Source organism: Monopterus albus, unplaced genomic scaffold (genome assembly GCF_001952655.1).
Source record: "Monopterus albus unplaced genomic scaffold, M_albus_1.0 scaffold92.1, whole genome shotgun sequence".
NCBI lineage: Eukaryota > Metazoa > Chordata > Actinopteri > Synbranchiformes > Synbranchidae > Monopterus > Monopterus albus.
This window is the reverse complement of record NW_018127972.1, coordinates 1,931,379-1,956,293: the sequence shown is the minus strand read 5'-3', so window position 1 is coordinate 1,956,293 and position 24,915 is coordinate 1,931,379. Positions and strand designations below refer to the sequence as shown.

The window sequence follows — 24,915 nt, the reverse complement described above, 5'->3', positions numbered from 1 at the left end:
ATAGTGGAGCAATAGAAAATTTGATTAAATAACCCTATCAGCTTATACCATTTGTTGGAATGCTTATATTCATTATTACTTTGCTTTGTGGGTTTTGCAGTAATGAAGTAAATTAAATGATGAACTAAAGTAAAAGTTAAGTGGTTAAATTTAAAAAGGCAAAATGGAATGTGCAAATGATAGTGAAAACAACATGGGACAGCTAAAGTCACCCAGAACTGTAGCCCACCAGCCCCTCTCTCTGTCGTCAAACACGTTCACATCCAAATAACATTCAGTCAAACCGTGAATGCATGTGGCTGTGCAGTGTGGAGAAAAAATAGACAGTATAGGAGAAAGAAAGCATGAGTGATAAAGATTGCACCATTTTAAAGAAACAAGCTGTATGGGAAAGTGATATCAAAAACAACAAATTACAGATATGTTCATGAGAAAGGGAAATAATTAATTACTTTAAAAATACATGATAACAGGGCCACACACAGCACATCATAATATCACCCTTCCCAAGTTGATTATAGGCTCTATTTTCCTCCCAGCACAATTTCTGTGTCACTTTAAATGCGGTCCTTATGCAGTTTTCCTTGGGTGCATGTATACCTGTTTTTCGTGAATTGGTGTGTTTGGTATTTTCCTGCTATGAGTGAATGTGCTTATGCTGAGGTGGGAGGATAGGCAGAGTTGAGGCCATGTGTATGCTAATTAGGAAATGCAGTGCAATATTGGTGCTCATTTTGACTTGGAATAACAATAATGATAACACCTGCTCACACTACCTCTTATCGCAGTCACAGATGCATTTGCAATTTTCCTGACAAGCACATAGGCTGGGAAGCATGAGGTCAGGTACCCAAATATATTTTAATGGCTGCAACAACTTAAAATTAATCTTAAATCCACAACTGATCTGCCAGAGTTCACTTTTAGAAAGATTATTTTTAAATAAGATAAATAAACTAGTTCTCAGTATGTGGCTATAGATATGAATATGGTCAAACAGTGTTGGCACATGTCAGGACAGACCATCTGTCCTGACAGGATGCAGCAGGTGATTTGCAGTCGGTGTCTGGGAATCCAAATCCATGTTAAAAAATTATATAACACATGAAAGCAGCTCATGAGTCAAAATAACTAACCAACACCCTGCAAATGTCCTGATTAATCCTGTTACACAGCAGGTAAAGTCAGTCAGACCTCACTGTGCACTGCTGTCACTGTTAAGTTACAGTTTCGAATAAGTTTCACACAGATATACCTTATCTGTACGTTACTACGATGGGGATACATGGCACATTGTGTCTGATTTTGCATTTTATGGTGGTTTGATCAGCTTTGAAACCAGCTGTAGATGGAGATAAAGTGGGTGACACATCCATTGGCCGTGCACTCTGGTAGAGTGCAGTCAGTTTCAACATAAGCACAGTGATTCTAATATAATTTTTTATTATATAAAAAAAAAGTAAACAATTATAAAGCTTTGCACACTGGATGTAGCTGTGAGTAAATTACATTACATAACAGAGAAACTTTCTTCCATGCACATAAGCTGGTCAGTGATATTAGCAGACTACTGGGTGAACATTTATGTGCAGTACTTCTACATAAATGCTTTTGTCACTGTCAGTCTAGGAATGGAATACATACTGTAACTGGTAGGAGAAGAAGATAGAGGGAAAGAATCTTTCATGTATTTCTTTGTCCTGACATCAGTGACATCAGTCAGTCAGGTGTCTGCCCTGCTCTTTAAAGGGGATGAGAGGAGCTGGTTTGATTGGATGTAACTAAAGCCAGCCCCGACTCCACCTGCTCACAATGTATTGTTCCCTCTAATAATATAATCTGCCTCTCCTCCACAATGGATCCAGTAAAGCCTGGCTGCACATGAAACTGCGCTGTGCCTGTTGTCACCAAAATTGCAAAACATTTTTAAAACACCCATATGTGCCTTGTGCCTGGAGTTTCCTGCACCTCACTGTAGGAAAATAGGGCCCTATATTTAAATAGTAATAATAAGAAGAATAATACATGGCATCAAGAATGAATCATACTTGCTAGGAAAGCTGGAGATGTGTTTGTATGTAAATAAAATAATATATCTAGAAATTAAAGTATATTGTACACAGTATATATTGTAAATACATTGTCTTGTGTCAAGTAGAAGTAGCTCCATTTACTTAAATGAAAGTAAAGCTAATTTTGACAACTTTATGTGGACCACAGCTAGCTAATTTAGTATAATTAATCTAGAGGTTGGGCCCCTCCAAAAGGACACAGTCTAGTTTTTATTTTTTATATCACAAAGCAGTAGGTAAATCTGAAACATGAGACAAGGGTCCCAGCTATGAACTACTTTTATTTAAGAGGACACAAGCCAGAAATGGTGGTAACCACTAGTATGTATTATTAATGTAAATTCTAAATTTTTAAAGTAACTAACTGCAGCAGATAAATGTAAAAGAGTAAAGAGAATATTCCCTCCAATATTTGTGTCAAGTAAAACACAAATGCTGCAAAACTGCATTTGAAGCAGCAGGTGAGGCTGGGGAAAATCGCATCCATCACCCAGAGTATCAGCACAGGCATCCCCAGGGATGTGTGCTCTCCCCGCTGCTGTTCTCTCCATACACCAATGATTGCACTTCAGGGGACCCCTCTGTTAGACTCCTGAAGTTCGCAGATGACACAACTATCATTGGTCTCATCTAAGATGGTGATGAGTCAGCATACAGATGGGAGGTTGAACCGCCGGCCCTGTGGTACGGTAGAGGATGTACGCACTTCTTGCACCAGCGCAGGAAGTTCAACCTGCCCCAGGAGCTGCTGATACAGTTCTAAAGAGGAATCATCATTTGTTCAAAAGGAGAGCAGAGAAGATATCTGCACACCCTTCACATCCTGGACACAAAATATTTGAACTCCCCTCTGGAAGATGGAAGTTTCTTCCCCTGGGCCATCACTCTGACAAACACTTAACCCATGACTGTATAACAAAACAACAACCCTAAGTGCAAAACCTTGAAAATATACCTTTGCATACAGTATATCTATCAGAAAACTCCATCCAAACTGTGTGTATATAGACATACTGCATATCTTGTAAGTACTTTTATTATAGGTATTTTAATTTTTACTTTCCTAATAGACTTTCCTTTATCTTCTTTGCCCATTCCTTTCTTGTTTTTTTTTTTTGCATACTGAGAGCCACTGTACCGAGGTCAAACTACTCATGTGTTCAACATATTTGGCCTGTGAAGCTGATTCTGATTCTGAATTGCAAGTTGCAGGTTAAAAAAATGCCTTGGAAATTATTCTTCAAAATGTAAAGACTAACTTTTGTAGGTTTTACATGACACCGTGGCAGAAATTCAGAGGACAAAGTAAACATTTTGAGCAATGATCAAAGGTTTAAAAATTCTTTTTTTTTAACATTACGTCAAATTACATCAAAAGAAGTCATCACTTCCTCAGCACTCTGTGCAGTACCAGGTGGCAATGAGTCTGAGTGGATAAAGTAGAGTTGGTCCATTTTCCTAGTTGCATTTTCACTACTATCATCATGGTGAATTATTGTTTTGTGTATGTTACACAAACTCCATCTGTGGGTTCCAGTTTTTCTACCTTTGACAAGGCTGTCAAAGAGCATCTGTTTCTACATTAATGGAGGTTGGTGTAGGGGCATTACAGTGCTGGAGAGAACTTGTAACTCGGACTTAGAGACATTATCCATTGTCCTCAGCTGGATCCCCTGCAGTTTGCCTACCGAGCAAATAGGTCAGTGGATGATGCAGTCAACTAGGCACCGCATTACATCCTGCAACTGACTGACCGGGGACCTATGCTCGGATCCTATTTGTGGACTTCAGTTTGGCATTTAACACCATCATTCCAGACATCCTCTACTCCAAACCAACCCAGCTCACTGCACCTGCCGCCACCTGTCAGTGGATTAACAGCATTATGACAGACAGGAAGCAGCAGGTGAGGCTGGGGAAAACCACATCCAGCACCCGGACAATCAGCACAGGTGCCCCCCCCAAGTATGTGTGCTCTCCCCGCTGTTGTTCTACCTCTATACCAATGACTGCACCTCAGGAGACCCCTTTGTAAAAATCCTGAAGTTCACAGATGACACAGCGGTCATCATCCTCATTCAGGACGCTGACAAATCGGCCTACAGACAGGAGGTTGAACAGCTGGCCCTGTGGTGTGGCTGTAACAACCTGGAGCTGAACATGTCAAAAATAATGGAAATGATAGTGGATTTTAGGAGGAGTCCCTCCATCCTATCTCCACTCACTATACTCAGCAGCACTGTTTCAGTCGTGGAGTCCTACAAGTTCCTGGGCACAACAGTTATTCTTTTAAAAGACACTAATGTCTGGTTAGTGTTTTCATTTCCTGGTGAGTTTCCAAACATCGGAGGTTCTAAATGCAGTGCTATGTTGCAACTGAGTCGAGAAACTCTTTCCTTAGACCTTTACTTTAGCATGTGAATGCACAACCAGGATATTGCACCATTAAAATGCAAAAATTAACTAAAAGCAAACAAAAACACAATAAAATAAACAACAAAACAATGTGGATGAATTTCATGATTAAGCATTAACTATGCTGAGCAAGTTTCTGTAGGTTTATTTTAATAGAATACCAAAATAATATAACAGATTGCTGTTTTAAACATATAAAGATTTTTTTTTAATTGCTAAAAAGTTAATATTTTTGAAGTATGTTGCTATGACGAGACTCTTCCTGGCCAGGCATTTGTCAGTAGACCTTGATCTTTGACTCAGATCAATATTTCATGTGTGAATTAAGTTTGAAGGATCAGCAGAAAAAGACAACTAAGCTTTTCTTGCAGTGCTGAGTGAACACAATATTGCTATGCAAAATAATACCCATTTTATGGCACTTAAGGCCAATGGTGTCATAAATATTTATGAAAATGAACTGAGTTATAAATCCAGAAAATATCTGACTAGTAGGATTTTTATATGTTTTCAATTTTTTTATGTTACTTTTGTGTTGCCTGCAAGGCTGCACTCATATATATGCAGCATTAAAAATCATATGAATTCTATTATAACAATAACTCACAAAGGGCCCCAGAGAACACTGGCAATTGTCTTTGGGGGATAGAGGAGTTGGAGTGATAATCAGGTAACACTCAGAAAGTAACATTGTAGGGTCTGCTTTCTGGTCATGCTATACAGTGGCAAAAAGACAGTAAGAGCCTTGGAGTGGTCCAACTTTGACAAGTTCTTCTGCCTTTCACTGGGCAATATTGGCATAACTGGATCAGCATTGAATTTAAAGGAAAATATTTCAGAGACTGATTGAATTTAAAGGAATATTTTCAAAGAAGTGCTGGGACTTTTCACAACTAATTTAAATTACTCCGTTTTTTTTAATCCAGTTTGAGAGTCTAAGGAAAGAGAGTGCTGTATGCTGGACAGAGTATATAACCCCTTGAGGTATATTTGTGATTGTGGTACTGGGCTATCCAAATAAATTTAACTTGACTTGATTTGACTTGATTTGGTTGGTTTAGACCAGTGTGAAAGCTATCGGTCAAATCTTGGTGATGGCTAAACCTCAGAGACCTGAGATGGGTGTCTCTCAGATTCCAAGTGGATTCTGATGCATTCTAATTCCGCAAATTGAATTGAATGGACAGTTTTTCAAGACACACAGACCACTGAGATAAAATTTTGTGCCAAGGCATAGATCACGAAAAGAGTATGAAAATATTTCTAAAGCTTTCTGTGTTCCTAGGAGCACAGTGGTCTCAATGATTGTTCAGTGGAATGTTTGGAACCACCAGGACCAAGCACCCTTTTTCTTTTGAACAAATGAGAAATTCATTTCAAACTCAGTATAAAATTGGCCTATTACCATCGACATCCTTGGACAAGCATTCGGTCATGGTGTACTTCATTATACTCTCGGCTGATCGTCATCGACTTGGTTTTTGTCCAATCACAAGTAAGCATTGTTGTCCCTACCCTTTCAATAATATGAATTGTTGCCTTTTTTCTATTTTATTGTTTTGTGAAATGTTGTGTAATGTGAAATGTGAAGCGCAAACTGCTTCAAAACCAAAATGTCTCAGTTTTACTTTTTTTTCGCACATTAATTGCACAACTTATATAGGACAGGGGATTTCATTGTCAAAAATATACAAACTGTGAAAGCCAGCTATCCCCAACTTAAATTCCAGCTTCTACTGTGATGCCTTACCGTGGCTGTGCCAGTGACTGTCTGACTTCCAGAATCTGACACACTCTGCTCATTGTGGTTCTGCGAGGTCTGGTACATGTTGAGTGGATGCTCACTGACAGAGGCCTGGACCCCAGTGTAGTCCTGTGGTGCTGCTGGGTGCTGGTGTGGATGTGGATGGTGGTGTGAAGCTGTGAACTCAGTTGGAATGCCATTCTGGGGAGGATGGGCAAACTGAGCTGATGAGTAGGCCTGGGCCATGGATGGGTCCGGGGGTGCCGGTGTTTCCTGGTTACCCTGCAAAAGAGAATAAGATGGACTTTTTAATTTAAAGGACCATTTTAACATTCCATCATTAGAGATTTCACTGACTTCCTTTTCCAGACTAGAGAGTAGAAACCCAAACCAAACCTGACAGGACCTGTCAGTACCCAAGGATTTGGCTTGGATTCAGACAGAAATGTAGAAATCATGTTTGGGTTGGAGTATGGTTTAGTCACGTGGGTCAAACTTTAGGCTGAACAGGCATAATTGCACTTGTGTTCAACAGTTTGGCCACTACAAAATATGACTATACCAAACAGACAACTGGAACACTAGCACTCTTGCTGACAGACTATTGTGCTCTGAACAAGCTGTAGCTTCCTGCTAATTATAGTTAGCTGGTCAGTTACATGTACTGGCATCTCCAAAATCATCAGAGCAAGTTTCCAAATTAAACTGACCACATATGTAACTGGTTACTTTCTTGCCTGAAAAAATATCTAAACATTATAAAGTGGCATAATAACAGTCCTAGGATGAAAATAATAACAGCTTTGAGCCTGGCTCAAACTCAAGTAGCTGGTACGTAGTGCATTCTGGGATACTTGGCTGCTCCATTTCCACACAAATAAGCTCCCAAAGCATCCTACATAAAATGGCTGGAGCAAGATCACTTCTTTTTTTTTTTTTATGTGTACTTGGCTGGATGCAGACTTTGAATTGGAACAGTACTCGGGATGTGACTGATGGCGTTTTAGAAGTCCACAAGAATAGATAAGTACTTATAAGGGAAAATGCCCAATGGTTAGCTAGCTGGCTAGCTAGCAGCAATCTATTAATCTTCCATTGTCTTGGAGACTGTCATAAATATACTGTTACAATTATGAAATAACTACAGTCATTAGCTGTTACCAAACTATAACACTTAGAATGTCTTGGTGTGTCGGGACTATAGAGTATGGAATTCCTCTTTTTAGATACAAACTACATGGGAATGAAGGAAAATAAACTCCTCAATAAATGAATGAATGAATGAATGAATACTTAATCATCAGAGCATAACACCAAATCTGTTAAACTTCAAGGATATCAATATATCCATTGTGAATCTGTTTCGCCTGCTTTGGTGCAAATGAAAGTGACAACAGGTGCAATGGGGAGGGAACAGGAAGACAACCTCCAAAAGGGAAAGGTTTTGCATGTGGTGGCCACAGACAAATGCTCCCTCCTTATCCTTCCTGAGTGACTCTTCTCATGTTTTGTGTTTTGCTAGTGTCCTAATCACTACTGGTAGTATGAGGCAGTACCTGCAGCCCAATCACCTTACACAGGTAGTCCAGTTACTCCAAGATGGCACATCCACACATGCTGTCACAAGAAGGTTTGTTGTGTCTCCCAGGACAATCTCAAGAGCATGGAGGAGATACCAGGCAGCTGTTACACCAGGAGAGTTGGACAACAACCAAGCAGCAGAACTCGTATTTGCTCCTTTGTGCAAGTAGGAACAAGAGGAGCACTGTGAGAGCCCTACAAAATGACCTCCAACAGGTATGCATGTTTCTGATAAAAATGTCAGAAACAGACTCCATGAGGGTGGCATGAGGACCTGACTTCTTGTAGTATGACCTTTGCTCGTAGCCAAGCACTGTGCAGCTCAATCACCATTCACCAGAAAGCACCAGAATTGGCAGGTCCATCACCGGTGCCCTGTTCTCATCACAGATGAGAGTAGATTCACACTGAGCACATGTGACAGGCGTGAAAGAATCTGGAGATGGCGTGGTGAATGTTATGCTGCCTATAACATGACCAAGCATGATCGGATTGGTGGTGGGTCAATGATGGTTTGAGGAGCCATATCCTTGGAGGGCCACACAGACCTCCATGTGACAGCTGATGAAATTCTTTGAGCAATTGTCAGATTTTCAGTTTGAATAATTCAATCATCAAGATCCAATGTGTGATTTAATATTCCCTTAATTTTTTGAGCAGTGTATTTACCACACTCACACCCGGGAAATTTAGCCAGCATATGTCCTCTATTCCAGTAGTCCCATGTTTGTAATAAGACAGTATAACCTAACCAACGCCAAAGATGCTAAATTCTGAGATGCAAAATATAAAATACCTCATAAATGACTGTTATGAGTTTTAGAAATGTGGTTTCAACTGACTGTGATTCTCAAAAAATGGTAAAAACACTGAAGAACAGAAAGTAAATGCGCCTCAAAAAGCACACGTACTGTTAAGTACTGTACTGTATGTGTCACTGTGTATGTGAGAGCAGTTACTCCTGTGAGATATTTATATCTCAGCCATTACAGAGAGAAGTGCAGCCATAGGAAAAAGAAACAGAGAGAGAAGGAGACAGCGAGAAAGGGATGCAGACAGTGAGTCTTGGCTTAATGCTCTACTGTGTAATGAGAACCACATTTAGAAGGCTGAAATATGCTGTACGTGGCAAAGTGCTACACACACACGCACACACACACACACACACACACACACACACACACACACACACACACACAGACAGGCAACTAAAGGAATACAATTAAAATTCTGAATAAGCGCATAGAAAGAACAAGAGGGAGAGAGAGAAGGCATTTATCTCCTTTTCCAGAATAAAAATGACTGTTTCCGTATCATTCTATTTCTCACTATCTCACTAGGCAATTCTACAGTACATTACACATTTGTCTCATGTTTTCATTCTAAATGACTTTGCCCCTCCTCCAGTGATTGACTATTTATCTTCCTTGTCAGAGCATCATAAAATCTATTGACTACTAACATACTGACTTGACTTCCATGAGAAATTGCACTGTTGCCTTTTATCGCCCTGCATTTGTTTAGCCAACATCCTCTCTGAAAGCCACAAGAATTGCAATTTTAAGGATGTTTAAAAAGGGAAACAACAACTTAGTACAATTTGGGATGCATTTTCATTGCTCTGGCCCTCAGGTTGATCACTACTGATAACAATGTACTCACCAAAGTAAATACTGGCATCTCTGAATTCTGTGACATCACTAAACACAAGCAGTCTGATGATCTGGGCAGGTTGTAAAGAAACAGCGGTTGATCTGACCTGAATGTTGGTAATATTAGTCTTTCAAGCTAAGTGAAAAAACTTGCTGAAAGCTACCCAACTCTGGGACCACTAAGTCTGTGGCCTTGCATTGTACACACCTTCATTTGATTTCTGTTATAATTTTCATGCTTTTAGTTATAATGTATGTGACGTACTGTGGTGCATACTTTGTATTATGTCTTGTCCTGTTCATTTAGTGTTGTTCATCACTGTGTGTGCATGTTTAATTGTAGAGTAAAAAGATTATAACCTGCACACTGATTTAATGTGGATCCTCTAACTGTACTTTGTCTTGGTCACTAGCCCTTTATAAGACTGACTGACAGCTGCAGTCAACATTTCATCCCTGCCAACAAGTTTTACTGGGTTATAGGCATGAGGCTTTTTCCCTAACGATGTTTTCTGCTTATGTCTTACCTATTTCATATGAACTGAACAATACTTACATACTCTGAACTGTGACTATAGTGAACTGAATGGGTTCCATCCCTAGCATAGACCAAAAAATAAAAACTTATGCTCACTGCTAAATGTGTCAACATGTGCTACACAATAGCAGACATATACTGGGCAGATGAGCACAGTATACTCTGACAAGCACAGTTACAAGTTAAACAAACAAAAAATTGGTGAGATTAATAAGGTTCTTTTGTGCATTTCTTCCCCTTAGTTTGAATATACTGACATTATTAATTGCACCCAGATTTTCATGCACTGTACACTATAGATGTTTTAGGTCTTTGTCTTTATGCATTTATGTTTTGTCTGATATTTGTCAGTTTTATATAGTCGGATCCTGACAAAAACCCATTTTAAATGATTAAAAAAACAAAACAAATTAAGTAAAAAACTTAAAACTTGACAGCACTTGACTTCATACTTCAAACTAAACAAATATTCCTTCCAATGTTCATCACTGCTTTCTGGCTCAATTAGGATTCAGTAAATATCAAGATTTGGATTAAGAAAAACACTTTGTTAATAGCAGATTTATTGCTTTTTTTCTTCTGGTTCTATGTCAGAGTCTGTTCTCCCGATGAACTTTCCTGTAGCACTTGGAGTTAGGGTTGGATTTAGGTTCAGGTTAAAGTTAGTCTTCACAGCCAGTATGAGCAGTGGGAATTGTTACAGCAATATAATCTTATTCAAAATAAAAAATTGTCTGAGTATTATATTAAGAGACTTGGAAATATCACAACAAAAAGTAAAATTTCTCCCTAGTGAACAAACACAATAAACTTTTCCAGCATGCAGTGTTTCCTGGTTTCATTTCTTAACACTTCTCCTTTTTTGCTCTCCCTCTGTCTCTGTCTCTCTATTGCACAATTTCATTTTCTGCTGCTGGCTTCTACCATGAATGAAGATGAAAGAATAAGACAGAAAGAAAGACACGCATGCATCACACACCAACCAAAACACAAACAAGCTTCCAGTCCTGCAAACCCACATGTCACATAAATACACACACACACACACACACACACACACACACACACCCACACACACACACACACACACACACACACACACAAATACACGCAACAAAAGGAGCATGCAGCAAACTGCCTTCTGCAGTTGCAGTACAAACAGTGTGGAGATTGAGTGTAGAAGTGACAATGAGGAGAGAAAGAGGGAGTGAGAGAGAGATGGAGGAAAAACCATGTATTCTAAGAAGTACCTGCTCTACCATCTCGCCTCTGCCTTCCTCCATGCACATCCAGTTGCGCTATAAAGTCCAGCCTGCTAGTGTCTGCCTACAGCTAACATCAATTATGCATGGCTTTGTGTGTGTGTGTATGTAGTGGGGGAACGAGCAAAAAGAGGAGGAGGAAGAGGAGGAGGAGGTGCCACTGTGAATGAAAGCAGCAATCCCCAAAATGTTTTCACCACAGTCTTTCCTCTCTCACAATCCTTCCCTTCTCATTAATATGTGTTATTGCTTCCCCCTTTGCCCCATTTTTGCCTCTTAATTTTACATCTCTAAACATACAGTATATGAACACCCTTGTCCATGTAATTATAAACATTTTTTTTGCACATACATGGATTGTGTCCCGTTTTGGAACTTTCCAAATCTCATATCATTCCCTGCTTCACATAGTGACCAGCCAGCTGTCTAGAGGCATGAAAGACAGGATTTGAACATATCTTTGGGAAGGTGCATGCATCACTCTCTTTGAAAATTGACTTTTTTACCTGACCTTCCAGTGTAGACAGCTATTAACACATTAGCCTATAGTGATCAGGCAACAAATTAGCTTCAAACCAAACGAGAGGACAATGAGCTCATAAAATGAGACATCCCCATACATTGAATTGAATTGAATGCCATGGTTATGCATTCAATTACCACAAACTGTTTCGTTAAGAAAGCACAAAAGCAACTCTACTTCCAAGGACTCTTAGGAGAGTCAATCTGCCACAGTACCTGCTGATGTCCTTCTACTGCTGCTGCACTGAGAGCATCCTGACTCATGGGATCCTGGTGTGGTATGGGAACAGTTCTACAATTGACAGAAAGGTTCTACAATGCATCATTAAATCTCCTCAAAACATCACTAACACACATTTGCTTGCCCTGGAAGACATCTACACCTCCCTTTGCCTGCAGAAGGCATCCAGCATCTTAAAAAACTCACCTCACCCTGCCCATCAATTATTTGAACTTCTACCCTCAGGAAAATGATGAAGGTCTATCAGGGCATGCACCGCAAGACTGATGAACAGTTTGTTCCCTAGAGCCATCACCACATTGAATGCTGCACTAAAATCACATATCATGCCTATGTGACAACACTTAGTCATCTGTTTACTATAACTTCAATTTTGTGTGATATTTGGAATATTTACTCACACTGCTGCTGTGTTTAATAACTTTTTATTTAAAATATATTTTATATATGTTTTTATGTATGCATACAGAAGTATATGTGTGGAACTGCATGTGTGTGCATGTGTTAGTGCATGAGTAGTTTTTAATTAAGCCCCATTTTAGGCAGGGTGCTTGAATTTTGTTGTATATACCATCCAGTGAGAATAAAGGATTCTTGAATCTTGAACTGTCTGCGTGTTTTTGCAGGTTAGCAGGTGTTAACACATTTTGTAATATAAATGATAATGATAATCACTTGTTATGTTACACACACAAGGAATTTGTCTCCAGTACATAACCTAGGTAGCCACCTGTGGTGCCAACTCACACACACACTGATGATGGTGCTCTCCCTGCAAGTTGCTGCTCTGGCCATCCGGGGCAACTTGGGGTTCAGTGTCTTGATCAAGGACATTTCAACATGTCGACTGGAGAGAATGGGAATGGAGCCACCAACCTTCCGGTTAGGGGGACGACCACTCTACCTCCTAAACCACAGCAGTTCTCTTGTAGAGTGGGAAAGCTGGCAAGTTCACATCATTGCTGTAGCCAATAACAGCAGCTTAGCTGACTTTTGCTGTGTATGTCAGGACCATAGACTGTGTATAAAGAGGGACAACGCATCACCACTACCTGCTACTATGCAAAAATGAAGCCAAAATATTGCCAATACATGAGCGGTCATCTTGCTTTTGTGGTGCACTTTGCAAAAAGATTCATATCGCCAAAGCTGTCAAATTATCTGAAATCCATCACTTCTTATATAATCAATTAACGTATTAAAAACTAACTTACCAAAAAAATTTGCCACTTGTACACGAATCAGCATGACAATATTGATCAAATAAGACAGAAGTCAGCTTTAGGAATATTTGTTTGGTTTGGCTCATGTCCCGTCCACTAACATCTATGGTCAGGACCCTGTGACAGTACATTTGATATGCCTGTAATTGCTTTGCCTTGCATATAACAGTGCAATATGTAGCAAAGTAAAGCAAGAATCACAATAATATTTTATTTTAATGTATTTATGTATATAATTTTAAACTATTTGTTTGTTGTTCAGTTACTGCTAACAAATAAATAGCTCAAAAAGAAAAGTAGAAATTTACAAAACATTTACACACATATTGCAGTGCAGTACTGAGACGAAAATCTGGACAGAAACCAGATATGTGAACTGAAAAAAAAAGAAAAGCATAATTCACATTCACTATTTATTCAAGTGCACTACAGTAACCTTCTTTTGGGTGAATGCACAGGCAGGTTCCAAACCCCTCACTCATCCCTGAAGAGTGGAGGATGCTGAAGCAGTCTCTCAAGTAAGAGGCCAACTCCACATGTGCATGACCTCTGCCCTGTTTACACACTTCTCCACTACTCTCTTGTGTTGTTAGCATGATGGTATTACTATGCTGAAAAGTCATGGCCATTCTTAGCAATTGAAGCAGATTTTTGACAAAAGATGCACTCCAGATTTTTTTTTTTTTTTTTTGCAGCAGTCTGGCTCACTGGTGTGTTTTTAATAGTTGGAGAATATGTTAAAGCATGTTCTTGAATCACAGACATTACGGTCAGAACACCAAATTCATTGCTGGTTTTAATCTTTGGATGGGAAATAACAGAAAATCTCAGTCCATATTCTTTAATGTAAAATTATTTTGCCTTACAAAGTGTTACAAATGTATCTTGGTAAAGGGTAAATTACATAAATATTGTCTTTCACAGCTGTATGAAAAGTAAAACTATGATGATTATTGAGACTATACCTGTTTCTCTGATGTCCCAACAATAAATGAGCATTTTTCTTATATTTGCCTTTCTAAAATTTTTAAACATTCACTGTTACCAAAATTTAACAATAAAGTGCTTAATTGTTCTTCATTTTTTGTCACTGTTGATAATTGATAGCTATTTCAGTGGTTGGTCCATGCCTCCACCCTACTTGTGAAATGTCTGGTTCTCTCTTTGTGAAATAATGGGTACATCTGGTTTGACATCTTTGTGGCTCTGTCAGTCAACCGTAAATCACAGAACAGAGAAAGACAGAGTGAGAGACACACACAAATACATGTTTGTTTTAGTTTTAACTCCTTTTGGGGATTTTACATTGACTTATATTCATTATTTTTTCAATGTGAGGCTGAAAAACTGGTCCATGCATTATATCTTAAAGACCTTGTAGAGCCTTATCATCCTAACAGAGCACTTCACTCTCAGAGTGCAGGTCTACTTGTGGTTCCTAAAATCCACAAAAGTAGAATGGGAGGCAGAGCCTTTAGCTATCAAGCTCCTCTCCTGTGGAACCCAGTCTCAGTTTGGGAGGCAGACACCCTCTCTACCTTTAAGATTAGACTTAAGACTTTCATTTTTGATAAAACTTATGGTTATAGCAAAACTCAGGTAACCCTGAGCTTTCCCTTACTTATGCGGCTATAGAACTAGATTGCTGGGGGTCTTCCCATGATGTTCTGAGTTTCTCTCCTCTCTATATGCCATCATTATGCATCACTTTGTGTCACCTCTCTCATGTACTGTGTTATCTCTCTGTACCTTTCTGCAGGTTGCCTTGGCTCTGGAGCTCTGCGGCGGGTGGCGTGGGGTCGGGGCCTCTGCGTATCTGATGAGCAGTCAACAGCCACATCAACCTGCCCAGTGTTGGATTGTTTGTTGTTGTGTATGTTGTGCTCCTTTTGGGGATTTTACATTGACTTATATTCATTATTTTTTCAATGTGAGGCTGAAAAACTGGTCCATGCATTATATCTTAAAGACCTTGTAGAGCCTTATCATCCTAACAGAGCACTTCACTCTCAGAGTGCAGGTCTACTTGTGGTTCCTAAAATCCACAAAAGTAGAATGGGAGGCAGAGCCTTTAGCTATCAAGCTCCTCTCCTGTGGAACCCAGTCTCAGTTTGGGAGGCAGACACCCTCTCTACCTTTAAGATTAGACTTAAGACTTTCATTTTTGATAAAACTTATGGTTATAGCAAAACTCAGGTAACCCTGAGCTTTCCCTTACTTATGCGGCTATAGAACTAGATTGCTGGGGGTCTTCCCATGATGTTCTGAGTTTCTCTCCTCTCTATATGCCATCATTATGCATCACTTTGTGTCACCTCTCTCATGTACTGTGTTATCTCTCTGTACCTTTCTGCAGGTTGCCTTGGCTCTGGAGCTCTACGTATCTGATGAGCAGTCAACAGCCACATCAACCTGCCCAGTGTTGGATTGTTTGTTGTTGTGTATGTTGTGTCTTTTTTCTTTTCTTTTCTTTTCTTTTCTCTCTTCTCTATCTGCTCACCCCAACTGGTCAAGGCAGAAGGCCACCCACCAAGAGCTGGGGTCTGTTGGAGGTTTCTTTCATTAAAGGAAGTTCCCCCCTCACACACACACTGTCACCAAGTGCTTGCCCAACAGGGATTTGTTAGGGGTTTCTCTCTAAAAAAAAAAAAAAATCTCCAGAATCTATTATGTAAAGTGCTCTGAGATGATTTTTGCTTGGTGCTATACAAATAAAACTGACCCAAATTGATTTGAATTTCCTGGAGACTTACTCTAACCCTAAGCATAACCTTAATCATAACTGTAAATTTACACTAACCTTATACCAAGTCATCACCCTAAAATTCTATGATTTATATGAGTTACATAAGGAAGTCCAAGTCCCCAGAATGTGAGCATGTAAATAGGTTTCAGACTCCACAATGTGGGTAAAACCAGGCACACGCACACACACAGACAGTGTGTGTGCAAATGGTGGAGTTCTGAGTATTTCTATTACGTTCAGTGTATGTGTTGGTGTTATGTTTGTGGTTTTTAGTGAATGTGTTCAGGATGTCATCTGATCTGATCTGACTGCAAAACAAATTTACCTACGGGTATAAATAAAATAACCTAAGTGTATCATCTACAGATCGACAGTTTGCTAAGAAGGCATGGCCTTCTAACTCTTTTATTGCTGAGACTCATGGGACAGGGAGTGTATGAGGAAGGAGAAGCTGGATAAAGGGATATGGAAAGGGTGAGCACCGGCCAGATGTTTGTGTGTGTGTGTGTGTGTGTGTGTGTGTGTAGGTGTGTGTGACCTGGTCATGTACTTGACAGATGGCTTGGGGCAATGGGAGGTAGGGTGTGACTGAAGCAAAACCAATGCAGGGGGATGATCACACACACACACGCAGAAAAAAGACAGACACGTATAGAGCACTGCTGGGATGCCTGGCAGACCTACTCAGTCAGGACTCGAGGCCAGACATTCATTCAGTTGTTCATTCATTCAGTGATACAAAACTTCATCCCGGTGATGAGTTAGCCAGGTTTGCAGTATCAGCCATACTATACAACTACTTCTGATTGTTCCTGGGTATTATATTTATTATAGGTTGTTTACCTATCAATGGAGGAGAAATTCAAATCAATTAATGCTGTTTGTTGTGCTGTTCACTTTCATATTCTGGTTCAAACATGTGAGGTAGGATTTGAGGTACTGTCATTGTCTAAAATTTGGCTTATTTGTCAATGTTTTTTGTTTATGCGTTGTCCTGGCTTCCTGTAGGTCTTGTGTCAAAGTGTTCCCCTGTTGAGATGTGTTTCCCCTGTTCAAAACTATGTTTCATGTAGTGGTTTGAGTTAGGGTAATGTTAGGATTCAGGTAAGGGGGTCCACATCTCGATGGGGAAAGATATTTTGGCACAACACCAACAGCAGGAGTTGTGTGTGATCAAGAACTATTCTCTCGTTTTCAGGAGGAGGCTCTTGGGTTATCATTTTGAAATACACTGCTCAAAAAAAAATAAAGGGAACACAAAAATAAGACATCCTAGATCTGAATGAATGAAATATTCTTATTAAATACCTTGTTCATTACATAGTTGAATGTGCTGACAACAAAATCACACAGAAATTATCAATGGAAATCAAATTTAGCAACCCATGGAGGTCTGGATCTGGAGTGACACCCAAAGTCTGGGGAATGGGCGGGCCAGTCCATAGCATCAATGCCTTCGTCTTGCAGGAACTGCTGACACACTCCAGCCACATGAGGTCTAGCATTGTCTTGCATTAGGAGGAACCCAGGGCCAACCGCATCAGCATATGGTCTCACAAGGGGTCTGAGGATCTCATCTCGGTACCTAATGGCAGTCAGGCTACCTCTGGCGAGCATATGGAGGGCTGTGCGGCCCCCTAAAGAAATGTCTCCCCACACCATTACTGACCCACTGCCAAACCGGTCATGCTGGAGGATGTTACAGGCAGCGGAACGTTCTCTACGGCGTCTCCAGACCCTGTCACATCTGTCACCTGTGCTCAGTGTGAATCTGCTTTCATCTGTGAAGAGCACAGGGCGCCAGTGGCGGGTTTGGCCATCTTGGTGTTCTCTGGCAAATACCAAACATGCTGCACGGTGTTGGGCTGTAAGCACAACCCCCACCTGTGGACGTCGGGCCCTCATACCACCCTCATGGCTGGGTTGTTGCCCTCCTACGGCCTCCTCCACATCTCCTGATGTACTGGCCTGTCTCCTGGTAGCGCCTCCATGCTCTGGACACTACACTGACAGACACAGCAAACCTTCTTGCCACAGCTCGCATTGATGTGCCATCCTGGATGAGCTGCACTATCTGAGCCACTTGTTTCGGTTGTAGACTCCGTCTCATGCTACCACTAGAGTGAAAGCACCGCCAGCATTCAAAAGTGACCAAACCATCAGCCAGAAAGCATAGGAACTGAGAAGTGGTCTGTGGTCACCACCTGCAGAACCACTCCTTTATTGGGGATGTCTTGCTAACTGCCTATGCTTTCCACCTGTTGTCTATTCCATTTGCACAACAGCATGTGGAATTGATTGTCAATCAGTGTTGCTACCTAAGTGGACAGTTTGATTTCACAGAAGTGTGATTGACTTGGAGTTACATTGTGTTGTTTAAGTGTTCCCTTTATTTTTTTGAGCAGTGTACTTACAGACTTTGGAATTATGATGGGTGCAAAGCTACAGATGTAGGCAATCAAAGTATCACTCTCTGCCGTGATAACTGACCACCTTCACTGCAATGTCTGTAGGTGGTACTCAGCCTACACTCGCAGATACAGCACCCCGTGCATACACAAACCAGGCCGCTATATGAATGCCTACAAAGACGTAAAGAAAAAAACCCTGTGGTCAGGCTTCACTTTAAACTTTGTGTGGTTTGTGATGTTAGTTTAACATTTTGTAGATTTTCCTTCAGACAAAGGAGCCAACCCTTTCTCCTATAAAAACTAGAGCATTGAACTAAACTGCAAATGCAGATAAGTTTTGAGGGTAATGTATGAGATTGTTGGATGTGTAGCACTGCAGTTTTTCTAAACCACCTCTCCGTTATAGCCTTCTTCTTGGGTCACCATGTCTCCTCAAATGTTTCTGTGCAGCTCTTTTTGAGGGATTGTGCTTGATTGTTGGATAATTCTCTGATGCAATGTCTTTTTGAATGAATGAAGCCCTGCATTTTTCTGTAGACATAGCAGGTATCTGCTACTGTTTGGAGCAGATAGCAAAGTTGCAAAACAGAGTGCTAGGACTTTGGATGCTTGAGTTTGAGTCTGCTTTGCATTTTGGTTGACCCACTGCTTGGCTTCTAGATCATGTGGGGGCAGTACCAGGCACTGAGAAATGACACCTAACTCATGGGGTCCTATGGTGTTACCAGCTTGCAGCTTGGAGCCATTGGTTCAGGGCATTATTTTAACTCCTCATCAGAAAAACACAGTGAATCTGCTAATCAAATCTTTCTGCAATGAAATTACAAATAAAAAGTAACTGCTACTGAATCTAAGGATGTTGTCTTGACGCAACATTTCAGCCAGTCACATGTCTCAGTGAGCCGGGCTCTGTTGAAGGCGGAGCAATGCAAGGCAGCCCAATTACACTGCTGACAGTTGTTATATTTAATTGCTTGAGTGTATTTATCATGCTAGTCATTTTAATACTTATTCACTTAATGTATGTGTCTTCATTTTCTGATATTGTGATGATGGGCAGGCTGTGTCCATGAACCTGCAAGGTGCAAACTACAGTGGAAAATGAAATGTAGTGCGTCACAACATGAGATGTAACTTATTTATTGTTATTATTAAATATCTCCGACACTATGCAGTATGGCCAGTCGTTACAAAGAGAGAGAGAGAGATGGTTGAATTGCAGAATATCCTGAGCATCATCAAATCTGATGATGCTCAAACTCCAAAAACAGCGGTACAGTACACAGCCAAAGTATAACTATAAAACAGAACATAAACCCTAGAAAAATTGACAGACAGTGCATTATGCGGTAGGCATGTGCAGTATAGTAGTCCATATGTCAACCAGCCACAATGAACACAGCAGCTGTGAGTGTGGCTCCAGGGCATGTGCCAGTTTTTGGCCATTCTGTAGCCTCAGTGCGCCGTGCACAACTGATCTCTCACAGCTGTACTACACATGTAAAACAATTCTGATCGCAACACCATTTTTCAAAAAAAGTCTCATGAGCGAGAGTTTGCGAGATATGTATAAACTGAGTTGCTACTGCATAGAAGTACTAGAACATACGTACACCTCACTGTTTGAGCTTTAGGTCAGGTTTAAGATGATAATTCACAGTTGAAACATTGTAGATAAATTAGAAAACAAGGGGCTCTTTAAAGAGGTATAAGGACATAAAGAGTTCTCTCTTCATAATTTGATGTATAAGAATTCTGTAAAGGCCATGTTTTTTGACCACTAACATTTGCTCAACAGTCCACACAATAAAACACATGGAGCAACCTCTACAAGGGTCATTGTTTGAACCCTGGCTCCTCCAGTCCACATGTTGAAGTGCCCTTGAGCAAGACACTGAAATCCCTGGTTTCTCCCAGTGATGTCACCAGTGTGTTTCTGTCTGTGAATGGGTAAATGGGAACAGTGTAAAGTGCTTTGAGTGTGCATCATTGCATAGAAAAGCACTAAATAAGACCATTTACATTTCTCCATATTTACCAGTCACATTTGTGAACACTGCTTTTACATTCCATGAAATGATACATGTATAAATTTGACTTGCTCCAGTCAGATTGTTCATCTAGTTATTCACAGCAATATAATGCAATGCAAAGACTTTCCTTGTTCCATGTTATAAATAAAATGACATTTAATTAAGTTTCCCATCGATTAGAAACTGTCTTGAAATGTCAGCTGCAGTGTCTATTAATTCATTGCATGTCGTAGGTTATAATTATTACTAATTAGTGTGTTTATGTGAGGTGCGTCAGAGGATGGAGTTTATCTCTTATATTATATACATATATTGCTTTGTATGTGTTTGTAGGTTTGTCAGTCTATAGGACTGGCATCAGTCACTGAACCAGCAGCTTCTCTTTTCTGATATTTAACACTTGTTCATGTGCCAAACAAGCCCACAGATGTTTTTCTGTTGTCAGGATCAGTGTTTGCACTTTGTAGTAGTGAAAGCCATTACAATGGCTTGTACAGCTAGCTAGGAGAGAGCGAGGGGTTGTAAAAGCACAGATAATGGCTCAGTAATATAGAGCCATCTGTTGGCTGTTGTCATTGGGAGAGAGGTGTTTGTATCTCACACACAAAACTGTGAACAATTCATATATGCCATAAAGTTTTTTTTCCATATTTAATGCCAGGGAAATGTTTATGTAAAATTTAATAGCAACTTCATCAGCTCGAATTACTGTGAAAGAATGTATGTGTAGCCATATTACAGAAAGACATATGCGCTGTGCTGATAGGCTTTATTTTTCTATGAACAGCCAAAGGGGAGAAGGTCAGAAAAACAAATAACAAACAAGGACTATGATCAGGCAAGGTCAAAGACCCATGGGAACATAAGTAAACACAGAGTGGCGTCTCACTATAGAAGACAATGAGATGTTAACTGGTTTTGCTGGCTGTTTATTAGCAATAGGACACAAGCTAAAGGCCATAGCCAATGGCAAAAGTCTCAGCTGTGACACAAACACAGACCAGCTTGTAATTTTCTCACAACCAAAGAGGTAATTTATTCAGGGTCCGGTAGCAGTTTACCACCAATATCCAAGAAAAATATATATAGTACCGGACTGAATATCTCGTATGGTTCTCCTCTGTACAGGTCAGCAGACAACAAACAAAATTTTCTTTTCACATTCTTCTCCACTATCAGACATCTGGTAAAGAAACCATATCAAAACACAACACAACTGTTCATCATATGAAACAAAACTTTTCCCACACTTGATAAACAATACAAATCTGTAATATGTCACTTGAACAGAAATGAATATATAAAACTTTGGAACCAAAGATGACTAGCTTACCAAGCTAGTACATAAACACTGGCTTACTGGATAGGTGTTGAAAAGTCTTGTTCTCCAATGAAATAAATTTCAGGTCCGGGCCGGTATACAAATCCAAAACAATGTTTTATTGCCTCTGAATGCTGAGGATGAGTCTCCAGCAGTATTGCAATTGTCTCTAGTCTTGGCCGGCCAAAAAAAAAAAAACTTTGCGAAGGTGTAGTTGAAGAAAACTCCAGTAATCCAAAGTCGGGTCCAAAACCAATCTTTTTCACTCCAGTAACAGCACACGAAGGGCAGGAACTCCCTGGTATCAATGACTCTCCTTCCACTCAGCTTCAGAAAATATGTACGCCTCGTGAGGCTAACAAGAAAACATCTATTACACAGGTTGTAAATCGGTTAGGCAGCACGAATAGTACACGACAGGTTCTCCAAACTTCGTCTGTTACCCAAAAAAAAATTTCCTTCAGAGCATGTGTTACCCCCCTTGCAGGTATGATTTACGTACCTGTCACAAACTGTCATAAAAATTATAATTCCCCGCACAGCTCGGTACCACACATACAGCTGGGTTATAAATTCAAAAAACATGATGACTCTTGCCCTACTTTATTTTGTTGTTTAGTTAGGAGAACTTGTTCCTGGTAGGATCAGAGTCTCAGCTGTGACACAAACACAGACCAGCACACTGGCACATGGTCAGTGCATACCTGTACATTGTCAGCTGTGGCAAACAGCTACAGCTAATGTCTGTACAGTTGGCACATTGTTAGTGCTGATTAAACATAGACTGCAAGGTCAAACATGAGTCCACTGATCAAAATTTATATATAAGCAATTTGTTTTGCAGACAATCTGAACATGCCTGAAGAACATTATGCATGCTAAAGCAAGCATGTGTTATCTGACGCAGATCTGACCTCTGGCCTTTAATAGAGTGCAAACATGATTCTTTGTAACCTTGCTCTTTGTAGGGTGAACATCCCTTCTGCAAAAACACACTTACAGATATGTGTATAGGGCCATTCCCACAGAGTGGGTGTATTTGTAATAGGCCCTTATATAGCAAGTCAGTTTGTATTGTCTACTAAATGGTTGACATGTTTTTCTTTAATGCCTGAGGACATGGCTGAAGTTCTTCTGTCTATTCAGATTGTGTGGATATGTTTTCAAGGTTCATTTCACCCATTTAAAATTTGATTTCTGACAGAGAGCACAGCTATAAAGTATACATGACCTTGGCTGACTTCAGAAACCCTCATGCAGATGAGCCCAAACACACACACACACACCTTTTGTACAATATGCTCTTTGTGCTGTATTATGTGTGTGAGGGTTCACCTATCAAGTACTTAATCTATTCACTAATTAATTCTTCAGTCACACAGAACCTACTGGGGACATCGTACTGTCATTCTGTGAGAGACTGAGCTAGCGTGTATAGCTATGTCATTATGGTCTGAACAGTTTGTCATTTTTTTTATTGCAGTCAAACTAATGTCAAAGAGATTGTGTTGTTATTATTTGTTTATTAATGAAAAGAAGGTGAAAAAGCTCATTGAAGAGGCTTCAGAAATGTTCATTTAATTTTCAAGCCTAAGAGTGGGTGTTTTAGTGTGTATGTGTGTGATTGACAACTTAGCCTGAAGGAGCATGTAAACAAACTGCTAACTAAAAATGTGCAAACCATGGACAGAGTTTTGTTAGCAGTGTTATTTAAGAATAAGGACCATGTTGAGTGTTTTTGACATTTTATGCTAACATTAACTATTAGTATTAGCTAATGTAGCTAATATACTGCAAAAAGATTTGCTTCTTTTACGGATATATTATGCTTGCCATCTTTAACATCTAAAACACCACAATATCTAAGATCTGACTAGCTTTTGAGATTGGCTCCTGGCTTAAGATAAAGACAATGTTATACCATGGTCACTGAAAATTCTGAAATATGCTTGACTGAAAGATGTGAATGAATGCTAAATAACATTAGCCACAATGAGTCAGAGATCAGCTGTTGGGGAAAGGAGAGAAGACCAGAGAGGAAATGCGATCAAAATTGTACAGAAAGTTACAGAAAGTTACTGGCAAGACTGAGGGAGTGAGAGAAGGTGCACTGTGGCTGTATGTCCATGATGGGGAAGAGAGAGACAGACTGTGAAATATTACATATTAGTATATAAATATTCTTGGCTCTGAAATTGACTGGAAACAGTGAAATCTCTTTCAGTTTTTAAACTTAAGATAGTTATAAGACTGGATGGGCCTTGTGAATGCCTTCCAGTTAAGCTAGGTGTTGCCTGGTTTAGTTTCTATCTGAAATTAATTGTTAAATTAATCGAATAAAAAATGACTCTAAGCTTAGTGCACGATCATCAACACAAGAAAAGGGCCAGCAGCTGCCCCCCACCACTCAGTTGAGTGGATGACATTGCAGGGGATGGGTGGAAGGACAGCAAAAAAACTAGCTGTGCTGCGTGTCAGGTTGAGTGGTAACTAATAGTAGCTAGAACAGCCATAACTCTTAGCTGTAATTAAATCCAGTAGACCTAAAACAAGCCAGTTTACCAGCCTGTGGTTTGACACAAGGCATGTCTTTGTCAATCAGAACTTGATATAAGCTCGGAAGTTATTCAAAATCCAACGTCTTTGTGTTTTTTCAGGGTGCTGTCTGTTAGTGTCACTGTCATCCTGTGGTATTATGCTGAGTGATATTACTTCTTAATGCAATTAAAATGAAATGATTTCATCTGATGGCAGATCTATATGAGTAGTGGAAGAGAAAAAAAACTTCATGGTTCAAATGTTTTCATAACAACATCATTACCTCATCAAGTTATTTTAGATTTTGTTGTAGCCTGGAGTCACAGTGTATTATGAGTGGAGCTCAATCTAATACAGTGCAATCTTTTATCATGTAATGTAAATTGACTTATATTTGTATAGTGCTTTTCTATGCAATGAACCATATTCAGTGCATTTTAACACTATCTGTCTCTTTATCCATTTGCTCACACAAACATTAACACATTCGCACACCAGTGATATCACCAGGAGCAACTTGGGGTTCAGTGTCTTGCCCATGGACACTTCGACATGTGGACTGGTGAAGCCAGGGATCACACCGCTGACCCTACGGTTAGGGAATAACCCGCTCTTC

At 39.9% G+C, this 24,915-nt stretch overlaps 1 protein-coding gene across 14 annotated transcripts in view; it reads right to left on the bottom strand.

The window, feature by feature from the left end:
* rbfox1 (RNA binding fox-1 homolog 1) overlaps positions 1 to 24,915 on the bottom strand; it is a 315,653-nt gene that overhangs the window by 69,659 nt on the left and 221,079 nt on the right. For 12 of the 14 annotated variants that reach the window (XR_002275544.1, XR_002275543.1, XM_020608189.1 and 9 more), the window contains one exon: positions 6,238 to 6,513. Coding sequence is in view for 12 of the 14 variants with exons in the window: in XM_020608189.1 (XP_020463845.1) it covers positions 6,238 to 6,513 (276 nt within the window). In the remaining 2 variants the exon portion in view is untranslated. Of the gene's footprint in view, positions 1 to 6,237; positions 6,514 to 11,252; positions 11,288 to 12,002; positions 12,057 to 24,915 lie in introns of those variants that run through there. The other 2 variants (XM_020608187.1, XM_020608188.1) reach the window with 2 other exon arrangements.